Source organism: Pocillopora verrucosa, chromosome 12, assembly GCF_036669915.1.
Source record: "Pocillopora verrucosa isolate sample1 chromosome 12, ASM3666991v2, whole genome shotgun sequence".
In the NCBI taxonomy this organism is placed as follows: domain Eukaryota; kingdom Metazoa; phylum Cnidaria; class Anthozoa; order Scleractinia; family Pocilloporidae; genus Pocillopora; species Pocillopora verrucosa.
In genome coordinates, this window is record NC_089323.1 from 18,019,317 (window position 1) to 18,035,648 (window position 16,332).

General features: G+C 38.7%; 1 protein-coding gene across 3 annotated transcripts; it reads left to right on the forward strand.

Annotated features, from left to right (window-relative positions):
* Positions 1-61: 61 nt before the first annotated feature.
* Positions 62-15,089, forward strand: LOC136277504 (uncharacterized). 3 transcript variants are annotated; one of them, XM_066159735.1, is made up of 11 exons: positions 62-200; positions 914-994; positions 3,856-5,071; positions 5,738-5,815; positions 6,816-7,078; positions 7,841-8,108; positions 8,765-8,857; positions 9,052-9,144; positions 9,339-9,431; positions 9,626-9,718; positions 9,954-15,089. In XM_066159735.1, the coding sequence occupies exons 2-11, from the start codon at positions 977-979 to the stop codon at positions 14,441-14,443; spliced, it is 6,705 nt and encodes a 2,234-aa protein (XP_066015832.1). In that variant the 5' UTR covers positions 62-200; positions 914-976; the 3' UTR covers positions 14,444-15,089. The 3 variants fall into 3 exon arrangements, with proteins under 3 accessions (XP_066015832.1, XP_066015833.1, XP_066015834.1); XM_066159736.1 differs by having other exon boundaries at positions 917-994; XM_066159737.1 differs by lacking the exon at positions 9,052-9,144.
* The last annotated feature ends 1,243 nt before the right edge of the window (positions 15,090-16,332 follow it).

Genomic DNA, 16,332 nt, shown 5'->3' on the forward strand with positions numbered 1-16,332 from the left:
CCCCCCAACCCAATTTGCATTTCTCTCATATTTCAAATCTACCCGCTAGGTAGTGCTCGACTCCTATGTCTTATATCAAATTTCTGCTCAAAAATGGGATAAACAGTGTTTTTCAGGTACAACCATTTTGTAGTCTCCTTATGTCCATTACGGTTGTTCCATTTGTGACCGGAACGTCCTTTTCATCTTTTTAAATCGAGGTAAGCTGAATTGCGGAATGTAGCGTGCCTACTGAAATGAAGTTATGATGTTGTTACGACACTGATTATTATACGTTTCCGATGTCTTAATCAAAGGTAGCAACATAAATCATAATCAGTTTTTTCGTAATGCCGATTGATTTTGAAATACGCCTTGAATTAGCGAGGAATTCGACGATCATAAAGGAAGGAAGAAATTCGAGAATCATTTACCCGTAGTAGCGGTAACATTTCCGCACAGCCCCATACTATTGTAAAACAAATCTGTTTTCCCAATGGCAATGTATTGTTTTTGTTTTCTCTATTCAAGAACTGAATGCATAATGTAGCATGGGGCTGTGCGGAAATTTTACCTCGATGGGTTAGTCTTCTAACTCCAGAGCTACAACAAATTTTGGTAAAATTTCCTCACAGCCCCATACTACATTATGCATTCAGTTCTTGAATAGAGAAAACAAAAACAATACATTGCCATTGGGAAAACAGATTTGTTTTACAATAGTATGGGGCTGTGCAGAAATTTTACCCAAATTTTGATGTAATAACCATGACTACCTTCTAGCTGACTTGACTGCGTGCCATCCATTCGGTTTATCTAAACGCCGTATTGTAAATCGAGTGTGCAGTACTTGCATTTCACTTGTACGCACAATGTATGCTATTACGACGATTGCTTACATGTATTTTGAAACATTTTCGTTTTCTTTTTTCAGCAGATTATGGTTGTGTCTTAGTTTGAGGGCTCAAAATTAAAGGTACTGCGAAGGCTTCCTGTGATGTCTAGGCTACAAGAGGTAAGCATGCTTTTATGGCAGATGATTGAATAAGCACTTTATCAAAGGGACTAGGTCATGCTGTAAGTGATTGCACTGAGTTCTACCAACTTGTCCCTCAGATGTGTTATATTTCGATATTCCTGCATTGTATTTGGCAACAAGCACCACAATTAGCTGCCAAAGCAAGTTCTCAAGTTGCTTTTGTTATGTTTTGTATTGTGGTGTGTTGCAAGACTGCCTAACTTGCACTTATATGCATTTTTTTCTGTTACCTTCTCTGAAGTTAAATTAATTTAGGGCACTTATTCTCTATCTAATAATAATAATATCTGTACATTATCCAGCAAACAGGTAATCAGAACACTTATATTTATCAGTTAGAAGTTGTAATCTTGATCTGAAGCCAAATTCTTGTAACTTATTTACAAAAAAATGTGTAGTAGCCAGAGGGGAGAATTAACAGTCCACTCTTGGGAGTTAAGGATTAAAAAGGAAGGATTTATCTCACCTGTCTTTGGCAAGAATGAGAATAAAAGCTGATGAGATAGCTCTCTTGGGAGTTCTTCTTTATTTACAGTAATCCTGGAAAAATAATAACTACACAAAAGATCAGTACCTATGAGTTAATTTTTTTTGATGATGAACAAATTTCTGAAGTCCACCATCATAGAAAAATTTGCCTGATGCAAAATGATCGAATGTACCATCATCAAAGGACAGTGAAAATTAATGCTATAAAGAGACAAAAACCTGCATTTTCCCAGCACTCACACAAGACATGATCCAGAAATTTGAAAGTGTTCCGAAGATTTTGAACTTTGTTTATTCACAGTGAATAATTTACAGCTATTATGAGCTCCTTAATGTTCAACAAATTTGAATCTGCAACTTGCAACCTGTGACTGCCTTTCTGTAACTGTCTTTGTTGCCAAGGTAATTAGTAAAAATGTTGACATCTAAATCTGAAGCACAATTGGCCAATTAAGTGATCACACAGAAAGCTGTTATTAGTATTTTCATTTGTTTATTTTTATGGTCTGAAGTTTAGGTGAGATAAACAATTTTACACAATAACATGGTGCTGATGCTATGTTCAGTATACAGGATGTATGTCATGTATGAACTGAAAAGTGTTCCAGCCTACCGTAGAGTCTTAGTGGTTCAGTGGTAGATGATCAGAATTTAGAATCAGAAGTTCTGAGCTTCAATTCTTCAGGGGAACTTAGAATATTTCTGTTGTCCTATGCTCATGACCCAGGGGAAAAAAGTGTCCTTCTTCATTTTACAATTTTAGTTTGCTAAGTGGTTACTTCAAAAAGAATCAAGCTTGCAAAGCCCTTTCTATACACTCCTTCAATAGTTAACTGAGCACAAGCAATAAATTATCTCTAAAATTTGATAAGGAAAGCATTGGTGTTTAAGTGAACACCATTTGTGTGGGAAGAGTCTGATGTAACTCAATCCATGTAACTCATCTAAAAGGGAGACCTAAATCTATAAAAACCTGTCATTTTGTTTTTTTTTTCTTGTAATCAGAACATTGTTTCTAGTTTGTTCGCTGTACAGATCAATCTTTCAGGGCCAGGAACATAATCCAAATAATCAGAATTTTCTAAATCCAACATTATGGTCTGGTTAAAAGTAACTGAAAGTAACACAACCCTAAATCACTACTGTAATTTTGAATAAGGGTCGTCACTAGTAAATATCTGAACTGAGGCAGCATAATTTTGGTGAGCAAGTGCTCAGTATTATCTTAACCCTTAAACTCCCAAGATCTGATTGTTAATTCTCCCCTCTAGCTGCTACATAATTCCTTTTAAATTAGTGATGAGAATTCAGTGTTAGATCAAGATAACAACTTCTACCTGTTTGCAGGATGGTGTATGGATATAATAGGGAGAAGTTACAAGTTAATCACTTTTGGGAGTTAAAAGTTTAAGGAAAACTAAGGCCACCTTCTTTCTGATTTTAATGGCAGTGGAAGACTGGAAAGAGAAAGAAAATTGTATCAAGAGGGCGGTCAACTGTCAAAAACAAGGAGAGGGGTGGGGGTAGGGGAGCGAAGATTACACCTACCCAAGGTCATTGTTGTTTTGCGAATCTCCATTTGCCCAATAACAGAGTTCGTGATTGGTGCGGTTAAGCTCTAGCTGTCAATCACAAGCCAAATGTGTCGTTTGAACATTAAATTGTTCTTGTGGGAAAATGCAAACGATGACAAATTCTGTAAATGGTGAAGTTGTTAGTTTCGATTCTGCCTTTGAAGAAGCACCTAGGTGTCTCTCAAAATTTGATATGTCTCGCATCTTCGAATTGGAATAAAAAGAAGCAATTTCTTCACTGATTTCTGGAAAGAATCTACTGGCTGTGTTGCCAATTTTCTTTGGGAAAAGCCTGATATAATTTTTTGATCTTCAGGTGTTGGTTCATATGAAAGAAATTTTGATGGAGAAACCTTCCAAGCTTATTTAACCAAGATACTAAGCTTATAACATTAGCTTGCCCTAAAAGGACACCTGAACTGCAGGCTAAATTGTGCTTGCATACATGTAACAAGCATAGCATGTTGCATGGGGACATGCCCCTCTAGGGGGGGTCCAGGGCATGCTCCCCTGAGAAAATGTGATATTTGGAACTCTCTGAAAACCGATGTCTAGCATTTTGGGGAACATTTGAGTGACTTTTTTTTTGCCAGACACAAATGTTAGAAACATGTTCCAAAATATTTATTTTCTGTCTTTGATCACATTTCACAAAGACGCCAGTGCCAAATGGTCTGGTCTTTTGACAATCCTGTTGAATTGAAAATATCATTACACGGTATCCTTCATTGCTTGTGATTTGTCTTTATTCACACTTATAAAACTTTATTTCAGGAATCATCCGTTCTTGGTGTAGCCTCTACATCACAGGAAAGCCCAAGTTTAATGGAAAGTGAAAAGCTAAGAGTTACTCTGTTAGGTAGTGAATGGAGCTCATCTAAAGGAGGCTTGTCAACTATTAACAGGGAGCTGGCAATTCAGTTAGCAAAACATCCCAATGTTGATGTCAGTGTGTATCTTCCAAGTTGTAGTGATGAGGACAGGAGAGCTGCCAGTAGCCATAAAGTTCAGCTGATTGAAGCCCAAGAATCGCCTGGTTTTGATCAGCCAATTGATTGGTTGGTTTCTTTACCTAATGGCCATTATCCACACTGTGTCATAGGGCATGGAGTACATCTGGGTCGACAGATACCACACATTCAAAAGCAGCTACCTTGCAAGTGGATTCAGGTTGTTCACACAGCTCCAGAAGAACTTGGAATGTTCAAAAGTTATGAGGAAGCCATTTCCAGAGGTGAGAAGAAACATTGTGCAGAAGTACGACTTTGTGAGTTAGCTGATGAAGTGGTTGCAATTGGACCAAAGCTGGCAAATGCCTACTCTCGCTACCTTCGCTTCTGCAAAAAAGATCAGCATGTATTCAACCTCACTCCAAGTATTTTTACTGAGTTCAGTAACATTGAACAGGCCTCAGAAGAAAGTAAGAACTTTTGTGTTCTAGTTTTTGGGCGTGGTGACCATGAAGATTTTGAGCTGAAAGGATATGATATTGCAATGAAAGCAATTGTTCAATTGGAAGACAAGTCATACCAGCTAGAGTTTGTTGGCGCACCTAAAGGAAAAGAGGGAGAAGTGGTAAGCAAGTTGCTTCAGTATGGCATTCCTCGTAGTCAACTAACTGTTCGCTGCTTCAAAGAAGATCGAGAACAGCTAGCCAAGTTATTCTGTGAGGCTGATCTGGCAATCATGCCTTCAAGAACTGAAGGTTTTGGTTTGACTGGGCTGGAAGCCCTATCTGCTGGTCTGCCTGTCCTTGTAAGTGGTAACTCTGGACTTGGACAAGCATTGGAGGAGGTTCCTTTTGGTTCCCCATGTGTAATTGATTCAGAGGATCCTAAAGAATGGGCTGATGCCATCAGAGTCATCCGTCGGAAAAAAAGGACTGTGCGACTTAAAGAAGCCACTCTGCTTCGAGAAGCATATGCAGCAAACTACAGCTGGCAGAGACAGTGTGAAAGTCTTGTTGAGAAAATGGTGAATCTTGTAGCTGGTGAGAGCTATGTTACATATATCTTCTTTGGAACAGTTTTTTTTTTCTATCTTGATGCAATTCATGTAGCTAAAACAGCAAGGTGTTCATGTGTACTTCAGTTCATTGCCTTAGAAGTACTCTTGTCTGTGTAATTATTTACATTTATCATCTGCATGTAAAAGCTGTTGGAAATATGGATAGTCATTACCAAATACATTACATACATTTATGGAACACATCCCCATCTGGGGCTTTTCAGTGAACAACTTGGATTACAAAATTAAATTACATACAATACAATACAAATTGCATATCTTTAAATAAAATAGGGTCAGTTTTAAAACTTATTCAACCCTATTTTATTTAAAGATATATAATTCGTATTGTATTGTATGTATTTTAATTTTGTAATTCAATTTGTTCACTAAAATCAGGGTTAAGAAGTTCTTGATATATTTCAAATGTTCATGTACATATACTTTTATGATGGGGGAAATAAAGTTTCCTCCTCAACTTACCATTAAATAATTATAACCTAAAAGTAGATAAGGAACAGACATTTTTGTATAATTTGGATGTAGCATGCTTCTGTTTCTCAAACCTGTAGGTATACAGTCATAAACTACATATACATGTACCTCATTTGAAATTTATAATGTGTTATTTTTTTTTGCATACTTGTAGTTGATCCTGTCACTTGGCAACCATTGGCAGCATCTGAAGAAAATGAATCCTCAACCACTGTAGCTGTTCAACAGGAAGGTAGGCAACTGCCTCTTCGTAGATAGCTTATTGTGCTCCTTTAGACAGGAGCATGATGAAAGGGATACATGAGTGGCAGAAAGAGCTCAAGAAAGGATTTAATTTTCAGTGAAAGCTTTTAATGATGGTTAAAGTTTAACAGTGAACTAGGCACTATGGTGCAAAACTGCATAAGTTGGGTAGGAACCGCAAACTTATGGAGTTAATTGTACAGATGTCAGCAGTGACCTGAGTGACTTGGCAGTCAGATTTTTTTGTATAATTTGGATGTAGTAAATACTCAGGAAAGATAACCTTAATAGTTATGTAATAATCATACCCACAAGATTAGGAACAGTGTTGCAGAGTTCTGAAATATGTACTTGGTAAAGAGCATTTACATGAGAAAGTCTTTCTGTAGTTATTTTACTCAGAGCAGGTTCTGTTGAAAGTTGGACAATCATGGTCAACTTGATTGGTGTCTTTTTAGATTAACTTAGATTTGAAAAAAAATGAAGGATGCAAATAACAGAGTCAGAGTTCCATGCCAATTTTTTGGAGTGAATGATTCTTAAAACAGGCAAATCCTTGTGGGGTAATTTAGTAGGATCAACAGTGCTAGCCCTTCATTGAAACATCAGCTTTAAAACTCTTCATGGTATGGTGGCCATTTTATGTTATCAACTCAGTTGATGATACTTAATTACCCTGTTATACTCTCCCAATGAGGCAGCACCACAGTTTCTTTTGAAACTTACCCCCTTTATTAAAATCCTCTTGTAGTTGACCTCACTCAGTATACCTTTGTTAATTGTCAAACCATCATTTTGCAACAAATTCTTGAAAAATATCTTAAGCTCTGAGAACTGTTGCTCCCTGTGCTCCCAAAATACTCAATCCTTGATCCACATGGTTCTTTCTGCTTTTTTTTTTCTTAAGCCATATGCAATGATTTTGTCAGAAACCTGCTATTTACATGTATAAGAATAAAGTAATGATCATTAAGTTGTTTGTCTTTTAGGTTGGAGTGAACAAGTCATCCGTAATCTTCAACAGTGGCAACAGAATGCCAGTAGATGTAAGATCAGCAGCAACACAGACCCACTCTCAGACTTAAAGAAGATTGCTTCAGAAAAGGGCTATAAAATTTCTGACAATCCAGGGTCAGGAAATTGTATGTTCTATGCCTTGTCAGAGCAACTGGAGATTGTCAGAGGAGAAAGGATCCATCATTTTAAATTAAGGCGTTCCTTAGTTCAGTATCTAAGAGAGCACCCAAAACAGGTGAGTATTTGGTAAAGTACATGTAATCTCTAGAACAGATTGATGCTGCAAATGTATCCTCTGTTCCACATTCAAGTTAAATGTTAGGAATTATTATTAGAACATTTTCAAGGCTTTTATCAGGAAAAAAAATTGGTGTGTTTGATACATGAAGTTGAAGTTAACCCTTTAACTCTCAGATCAAATTTGTCATTCTCCTTACTGTCAGCCATACAATTCTTATAATGCTAGAGCAGAGAATTTAATATTGGATCAACTGATTATCCCCAAATTGATATTTTTCTTTATTCTCATCACTCATCTGGTTGGTTTTGTATTAATATTGTAAGGAGAAACTCTGTCTTGGTCACTCATGGGAGTTAAAGGGTTAATACAATTAAAAAGGACAACTTGTTGTAAAGTTTGTATTTACTACAACATCTTTATTGTTTTTCTTGTTTTAACTTATTATAGAACAACTGTGGGAAGTATAATGCTGACAAGTGAACTTGTTTATAGTCATTCGTTCTAATTGATCCTTTTTTTGTTATTATTTTAAAGATTGGATAAGTTAGTTGTAAAAATTACTCTATCTAACATTATACACAGGGAGTACTATTAAGGACTACTGAGCCTAGCAACTAAAGAGTCTTGTATTTGTCTTTGAACACTTTTGAAGTTAATATTTATTATATGAAAATATTACAATATTGAGTCATTACTAGACTCGTTGCTCTTTTGCTATTAATATCACACGTTATCTTGTTGGACTTTCTCTTAAAGGTGGATGGAACAGATCTATTTCACTTTGTTGATAGACACACAACATGGGATGATTACTTAACAGACATGGAACAAGATGGCACTTGGGGTGATCATGTGATTCTCTGGGCTGCAGCAAACTGTTATCAAATAGCCATTCATGTGATTAGTAGTCTTCCAGGCCAGAGTGAGGTAATTATCAAACCAGCTTTTCCATTTGACCAAAGGAAGCATCTTGTACTGGGACATGTCCACGAAGTACACTATGTCAGCTTTCAGCCCTTGCAAGGTAAGGCCTAGAACATACCACATTTGAAAATTGGCCTATCCGTGAATTTTGCAAACAAGATATTTCAAGTACTATAACTGAGTACATTCTACAACTGTATTTTAGTCCTATACAGCTACAGGCTGTACATGTCTATACGAATTACGATTTCATAAAAGCTTGCAGAGCTGAGTGTTTTGATTTATCTGGGATGTGAATAGACTTCTGTAGGTTGGTGCATGTAAATTATATAGTGAGGCAGACTGTTGGTATTCCATTCATTTCATTATTTCATAATTCACTACCATATTGTGAGTAATCTGAAAAGTGTTTTGTGAGTGAAATAATTTGTAAATGAGTGACATTAAGACATTGATGAACCAACTTCCTCAGAAAACAAGCAGAAAATAATGTTACTCAATTGTTAATACTGTAGTGGCAATTAACTATGTTTTTTAACTGTAGAGTTTAAAGTGCGGTTAAACTCTTTTCACTAGATGCCGTAGTAAAGAAGTCCAGGCAAGCTTCAAATGAAACGAAAACTTTCCACCTTTTCCTTTTTTGCTATTAAAGAACAGCTTCATTAAGCTTGCATATAACAACCTTCTGTTATCTTTGAAGGAGTCATTCGCTGCTTTCTCCATTTTAATCTCAGTGATTTAACTTTTCTTTACTAGATGCCGTAGTAAACAAGTCCAGACACGCTTCAAATGAAAAGGTTAAACGAAAGTCGTCCTCCGCAGCCACTCAATCTGTGAACCACCTTAAAGGTAAACTTCATCTAAGTCCTACAACATCATTAGTTGGAAATCCAACGCTTTTTCAAAATTTTTCAACCCTTTTTTTTTTGCTTTCAAAGAACAGCTTCATTAAGCTTGCATATAACAAGCCTTCTGTTATCTTTGAAGGAGTCATTCGCTGCTCTCCCCATTTTAATCTCGGTGATTAAACTTTTTTTTACCAGATGCCGTTGTAAACAAGTTCAGGCAATCTTCAAATAAAGAGGTTAAACAAAGTTCGTCTTCCGTTGCCACTCAGTCTGTGAAGCACCTTAATGGTAAATTTCATCTTAAGTCTTACAACGCCATTGCTTGAAAATCCAGCGCTTTTTCAAAACTTTCCACCCTTTCTTTTTGCTATTAAAGAACAGCTGCATGAAGCCTGCACATAACAAGCCATCTGTTATCTTTGAAGGAGTCATTCGCTGCTCTTGCCATTTTAATCCTGGTGATAAAACTTTTTTTTTAACAGATTCTGTATTAAAGAAGTCCAGGCAAGCTTCAAATGAAAAGGTTAAACGACGTTCGTCCTCCGTTGCCACTCAATCTGAGAAGCGCCTTAAAGGTAAATCTCATCTTAAGTCCTACAACGCCATTGGTTAGAAATCCAGCGCTTTTTCAAAACTTTCCACCCTTTTCTTTTTTGCAATTAAAGAACAACTTCATAAAGCCTGCATGTAACAAGCCTTTTGTTATCTTTGAAGGAGTCATTCGCTGCTCTTGCCATTTTAATCTTGGTGATTAAACTTTTTTTACCAGATGCCGCGGTAAACCAGTCCAGGCAAGCTTCAAAGGAAAAGGTTAAACGACGTTCGTCCTCTGTTGCCACTCAATCTGTGAAGCGCCGTAAAGGTAAATTTCATTTTAAGTCTTACAACGCCATTGGTTAGAAATCCAGCGCTTTTTCAAAACTTTCCACCTTTTTTTTTGCTATTAAAAAACAGCTGCATGAGACCTGCACATAACAAGCCATCTGTTATCTTTGAAGGGTCATTCGCTGCTCTTGCCTTTTTAATCTCAGTGATTAACGTCAATGTTTATTCAAAGACATGTGCGTTCAAGAACGAAGTATGTTGTTTACTTGCAGGTTCCGATCGTTGTCTAATTGTGGAACACCTTGAAGGTGAATACATCAGACGCTCCAATGTAAAACCACTGCTGTGGGATAGCGACATCCAACTACCTATTGATGAAGTCTACACAAGGTTGCAAATGAAATGGAGAAAGAAGGCGTACTTTCAGCTAACAGAGAAGGAGGTTCACATGTATGAAATTTTCAAGCCTGCTAGGAAGGGTGAAAAGGGCGCCAGAATGGTATTTGTAGAAGGAAACCCTGGGATTGGGAAGACTACGTTTTGCCTTAAAATTGCAAGTGATTGGGCCAAAAAATTAGTACCAGTAGAGTTTCACTTCCCCATGTTTGAGTTGTTGTTTCTTCTGAAATGCTGTGATATTCACGAAGATACTAAAGACATAGTACAAGCCATCGATGAGCAACTTCTGAATGATGACATTAACAATAAGGAAGAATTTTTGGATTACATCAAAGATGGCAAGAATCAGGACGAGATTCTTTTAATTCTGGATGGTCTTGATGAGTTACCAGAAGCATCAGAAAATGTCGTAGATAGGCTATTTAGAAGAAAAGTTTTCTCGCGCTGTTTTATTTTGGCCACCTCACGCGAAGAAAAAGGAATCGATGTCCGGCGGCGCTATGACTTTGATACACTTCTGCAGATTAAAGGGTTCACTTCAGAGGACGCTACAGATTACATCAGAAAGCATTTTAAGAGCGTTGATCCACAAAATTTGTCAAAGGGCGAGAGGCTCATTGAAGCTGTTAAAACAAATACTCACTTACAAGCGCTAAGAAGCAATCCGCTGAATCTACTTCTCTTGTGCGTCGTTTTTGAAGACTTTGAAGGGGAACTACCATCTAATCGCACTAAGCTTTATCAGATTATTTTTCGATGCTTGTTGAGGCGATATTGCTCCCGAAATGGCCTGAACGTTCATCGGAATGCCGACAAAGCCCTAGAGAATCAATTTAAAGAGTCCCTACTTGTGCTAGGGGAGTTAGCGTGGAATTGTCTTCGAGAAGACCGCCGTTCGTTTTCAGAAGAGGAACTGGACAGGTTAGAACATTCGACGACCCATGTGAGAAAATTTCCAGCTATCAAATTGGGCTTTGTTTTCATGGAGGCCAGTTCAAGGCCAAGTCAGGAACCAAGACATCAGTGTCATTTTCTACACAAAACATTTCAAGAGTTTTTAGCTGCCTTTTACCTAGCGAACCAGATTTTGACGGAGCAACTTAGCCTAACTGATCATTCTGTTTTCTGGAGGGAAAGTATGTCATCTAGCTACAGACAAGTATTTTTCTTTTTAGCTGGCACATTAGGCATGGAAGGAACGGTGTTTTTCAACGAAGTTGTAACGATTTTAAAAGAAGACTGGAAATGGCAAGCTTCATACGTAGAGTTCTTACTTGACCTTTTAAAAGAGAGTGGTGCTGCAGATGATTTAGGCAAAGTTGCGTGCTCCCTTATTCCTTTGCCAAATGTTTTGAAGTTGGATCGGAAACAGCGGTCTTGGTTGAAACTTATACGATATGTGTACGAAGGCGCCATACTCGAAGGTGATGTGGCATCAGCGCAGCTTACTAAACTGAGCCTGTCAGACGTGCAGTCTTTCGGTAGAGAAGATGTGAACGATCTCAATCGAATTCTCGAAAGCAGTCAAACTCTTACAGAGCTTGTCATTGGTAATATCGAGAACATGTCCCCTGATGTTGCAGATCTGTTCGGTGAGAGTTTGTCGTCAAGCACTTCATTAAGAACAGCCACGCTACAACTGTTTGACGTGAGTACTGAGAGGTGCGCCAGTAATGTTAGTACCTTGTTATCGAGTCTCTCGCAATTGAAATGTCTTTCGCTTGAAGTCTTTGGTGTTCTGAACAACACTGCTGCACAAGCCGTGAAAGCGTTATTCAAATCATCGCTAATTTCTCTCGTGCTTATTGTTCATGGGGATCAGCATGACCGTTTAATGTCGACTGTTAGTGAAGGACTTGCAGAAGAAACCGCGGTGGAGTCTCTTAGTTTTGTTGTTCATGGAAGAGTTAGCAACCCTGGAATCGTAGCACTGCAGAAAGGTGTTCTGCGAAATAGTAATTTGCACTCTTTAGAGTTAAAAGTTTACGGGGATATCCCCGAAGCATGGGTGGAAGCTGTTGCTGCCATACTGGCAGCCAAGAAGTCATGGAAGTCTCTTATTATTCATCTAAATATATGCGGGAAAATTAAACATGAAGGAAGTTTTCTGCGCTATCCGATTCTGGGTGATGCCCCATCAGAGAAGTCGTTAACCGTGAACGTCTGTGGTGAACTAAGCGTTCTAAGCTTTAACGCCCTTGGAGATTTTTTCATGAAAAGTTCCCCACTATCTGGTTTGCAGTTGAATGTCCGAGGAAAACAAAGCAATGAAGTTGTGGATCGTCTGGTAGACTATTTTCTGTATAACAATTCACTGTCCTCACACAGTTTTATTAACCTTAGTGGTGAAGTCAGAAGCTATGAAGGAACCGCTCTTAAAAGATTAGTTCAAGAGGCTCAAAAGCATTCTGTCTCAGTGCACTTGAATGGTGAGGATCACTTTTCAAGTGGTTGTGATACTCTCGCTAATTTTTCGTCAGCGTCGGCCACGTTTTTAGTTGACGGGAAAATTGTCACACTCCTTGAAGTCATTAAACGATTAAGCTCTGCGTCATCAACCACATTCAATCTCACTGTTAATCATAACGCTGCTGTGTGCGAAGACTGGGCCAGTGGTGTGGGTAATTGCTTGGCGAACAGCAGATCATTGACTACATTCAGTCTTACAATTAACAATCACGCTAAAGACAGAGGAATCTGGGCCAGCTATGTGGGTAATGGTTTGGCGAAGAGCAGATCATTAACTACATTAAGTCTCACAATTAACAGTCACGTTGACGGCATGGGATACTGGGCCAGCTTTGTGGGTGATGGTTTGGCGAAGAGCACATCATTAACTACATTCAGTCTCACAGTTAACAGTCAAGCTAAACACGAGGGATACTGGGCCAGCTTTGTGGCTAATGGTTTGGCGAAGAGCACATCATTAACTACATTCAGTCTCACAGTTAACAGTCACGCTGAAGACGAGGGATACTGGGCCAGCTTTGTGGCTAATGGTTTGGCGAAGAGCACATTAACTACATTCAGTCTCACAGTTAACAATCACGCTGAAGACGAGGGATACTGGGCCAACTTTGTGGCTAATGGTTTGGCGAAGAGCACATCATTAACTACATTCAGTCTCACAGTTAACAGTCAAGCTAAAGACGAGGGATACTGGGCCAACTTTGTGGCTAATGGTTTGGCGAAGAGCACATCATTAACTACATTCAGTCTCACGGTCAACAATCACGCTGAAGACGAGGGATACTGGGCCAGCTTTGTGGCTAATGGTTTGGCGAAGAGCACATTAACTACATTCAGTCTCACAGTTAACAATCACGCTGAAGACGAGGGATACTGGGCCAGCTTTGTGGCTAATGGTTTGGCGAAGAGCACATCATTAACTACATTCAGTCTCACAGTTAACAGTCAAGCTAAAGACGAGGGATACTGGGCCAACTTTGTGGCTAATGGTTTGGCGAAGAGCACATCATTAACTACATTCAGTCTCACAGTTAACAGTCACGCTGAAGACGAGGGATACTGGGCCAGCTTTGTGGCTAATGGTTTGGCGAAGAGCACATTAACTACATTCAGTCTCACAGTTAACAATCACGCTGAAGACGAGGGATACTGGGCCAGCTTTGTGGCTAATGGTTTGGCGAAGAGCACATCATTAACTACATTCAGTCTCACAGTTAACAGTCAAGCTAAAGACGAGGGATACTGGGCCAACTTTGTGGCTAATGGTTTGGCGAAGAGCACATCATTAACTACATTCAGTCTCACAGTTAACAGTCACGCTGAAGACGAGGGATACTGGGCCAGCTTTGTGGCTAATGGTTTGGCGAAGAGCACATTAACTACATTCAGTCTCACAGTTAACAATCACGCTGAAGACGAGGGATACTGGGCCAGCTTTGTGGCTAATGGTTTGGCGAAGAGCACATCATTAACTACATTCAGTCTCACAGTTAACAGTCAAGCTAAAGACGAGGGATACTGGGCCAACTTTGTGGCTAATGGTTTGGCGAAGAGCACATCATTAACTACATTCAGTCTCACGGTCAACAATCACGCTGAAGACATGGGACTATGGGCCCGCGGTGTGCATAATGGTTTGGCGAAGAGCAGATCATTGACTACACTCAGTCTCACAGTTAACAGTCACGTTGTAGACATGGGACATTGGGCCAGCTATGTGGGTTATGGTTTGGCGAAGAGCAGATCATTAACTACATTCAGTCTCACCGTTAACAATCACGCGGGCGAAATAGGATGCTGGACGAACGACTTAAGCGAGGGCTTGGCAGAGAACGGTTCTTTAACAACGATAAAAGTTGCATTTAACTTGTACGGTGAGGACAGAATTCGCTAGATGTTTAGCCAGTCTTCATCTCACCCATTTTTCCCTTTCTATTGAATGCGTGGATAGAACTTCGTAGAGCTAGAAATTAGGATAAGAACACAGTAGAAGAGAAGCAATCATTATAAAATTTATTTTTTTTGTCGGTAGAGACTAAAGAAGTTTACTAAAATTTTTGTGCTGGAGGCAAGAATCAAATGATTGACATGGTTTTCGTCCCCTTATACTTATCACTGTTGTTGGTGAAATGTATTTGCTTGTACATGAACGAGGTCATTTGTAGTTGGTGTTGAAACTGGCACTTGTTCTTGCTAGTTTTACTCTTTTCACAGTCTGAGCCAGTTTGGCAAATTTTTCGTTGGGACCAGCAGTGTACATTAATCTTTAGATGCCAAAAAGCACAGAAAAACATCTGTAGGTAAACATGAATTAGAAACACGGCCTTTCGCGCCTTCTAACGTGAGAAGTGCTTATGATATTGGTCAGAAACGAACTCGTATAACTGATTCGTTGAAAATACCAGGGTCGCTACACAAAGAGAGCAGAGAAATGAAACCGAAGTTGCAGAACATTGTAATTTTATTACGCCACTGATACAGTTTGAGTGATATTTTTTAATGTTGTGAACGTTTTGTAAGATGAGCCTAAATATAGATGCGCTGTGTCAAATTTTCCATGAACTTTCCTTAAAATCTATTTATTTTTAACTGGCTTCAAAGAATTGCCTATCCCTCCAATTTCCCGACCCAAACAACCAATTAGTAATAGGCTCATCCCAAGAATAGCAACCGAGATCTGGAAAAAAACTCCCAATTTCATCTTTCCACCGCAGTGCAAATATGTGAATTTTCATATATCTAAATCTTCATTCCCAAGGTATATTACGAAATTGGTATTGACTGGAAATTTCGTGTGAAAATCATTTTACGAGAGAATGACTCTTGAACTGCGTAAATTAGTGACATAAGGCATCAAATTAACGGCAACAGCACGCGAAGAAAATGAACTGTGATGTTACCTACTTTTCCAGTTATACCAAAACCCTATAGCTCTCCCCCCCCTCGTTATGCAAATATTCTTGCCTAAGTAAACAAAAAGTTGAAGATTGTTAGGAGTTAAATTTCCCGTTTTCGATTTTCCGCTAACTTCGCGATTAGTAAATGTAATCGCATAGGCCCTCGGGTAATTAAGGGTTAATTTCACTTGTATTTTCAAAGTTTTCTCAAAATTGCCCGTGGCGCGATGTGACGAGAGCAGTTTTGGGAAATCTTTGAAAATACAAGTGAAATCAATCCTTAATTGCTCGAGAGCACTTGCGAATACTTGTTTATGAAATGACAAAAAAAGGGCAAAATTTGTGAGGGAATTGCATTCGCGCACGGTGTCCGCGTCGTGGAGCCCTTTTGATGCAGCCACAAATGTCAAAACAAACGTAACTGACAAATAGATTCAATGAACATTTTATTGTCAAAATACAGTTAACAATGTTACATGGCTTCATTCAGTTAAATTGCAATCACTAAATCGTTATTGCAAATAGCAATCAAGTAATCATGAACTCTTGATCACCAAAAGTGCTCTCGTAGTTAAGGAAAAAAATGCCCTCTCTCAGCCAATCAACATTGAGTAATTTTGCTCCCCATGTGATAGACTCGCTAATTGTAGCAATTAGGTGTCCAATTTTGCATTTGTTTGATCTGGGAAATTATATTTTTGTCGGGGAAAATTTAGCGCGATTTTGATGACTGATGTATGACCAATGCAAAGGTGTGTGAGGGAAGAGATCGGAGTGATACTGATACGTGGACAGAATAGGTGGTCTTGCGTGGTTTGATTGAAAGGCCGAAAATAGGCCGATTGAAAATACTGTATCAAAGAAAAGAGCGGAACTCGAGCCTCGT

Excerpts from the sequence above, each read along its gene's own strand:
- LOC136277504 (XM_066159735.1), top strand. Across the intron at positions 8,109-8,764 it reads CAGCTTTCAGCCCTTGCAAG|ATGCCGTAGTAAACAAGTCC; the intron begins GTAAGGCCTAGA and ends TTTCTTTACTAG. Across the intron at positions 9,432-9,625 it reads ATCTGAGAAGCGCCTTAAAG|ATGCCGCGGTAAACCAGTCC; the intron begins GTAAATCTCATC and ends TTTTTTTACCAG.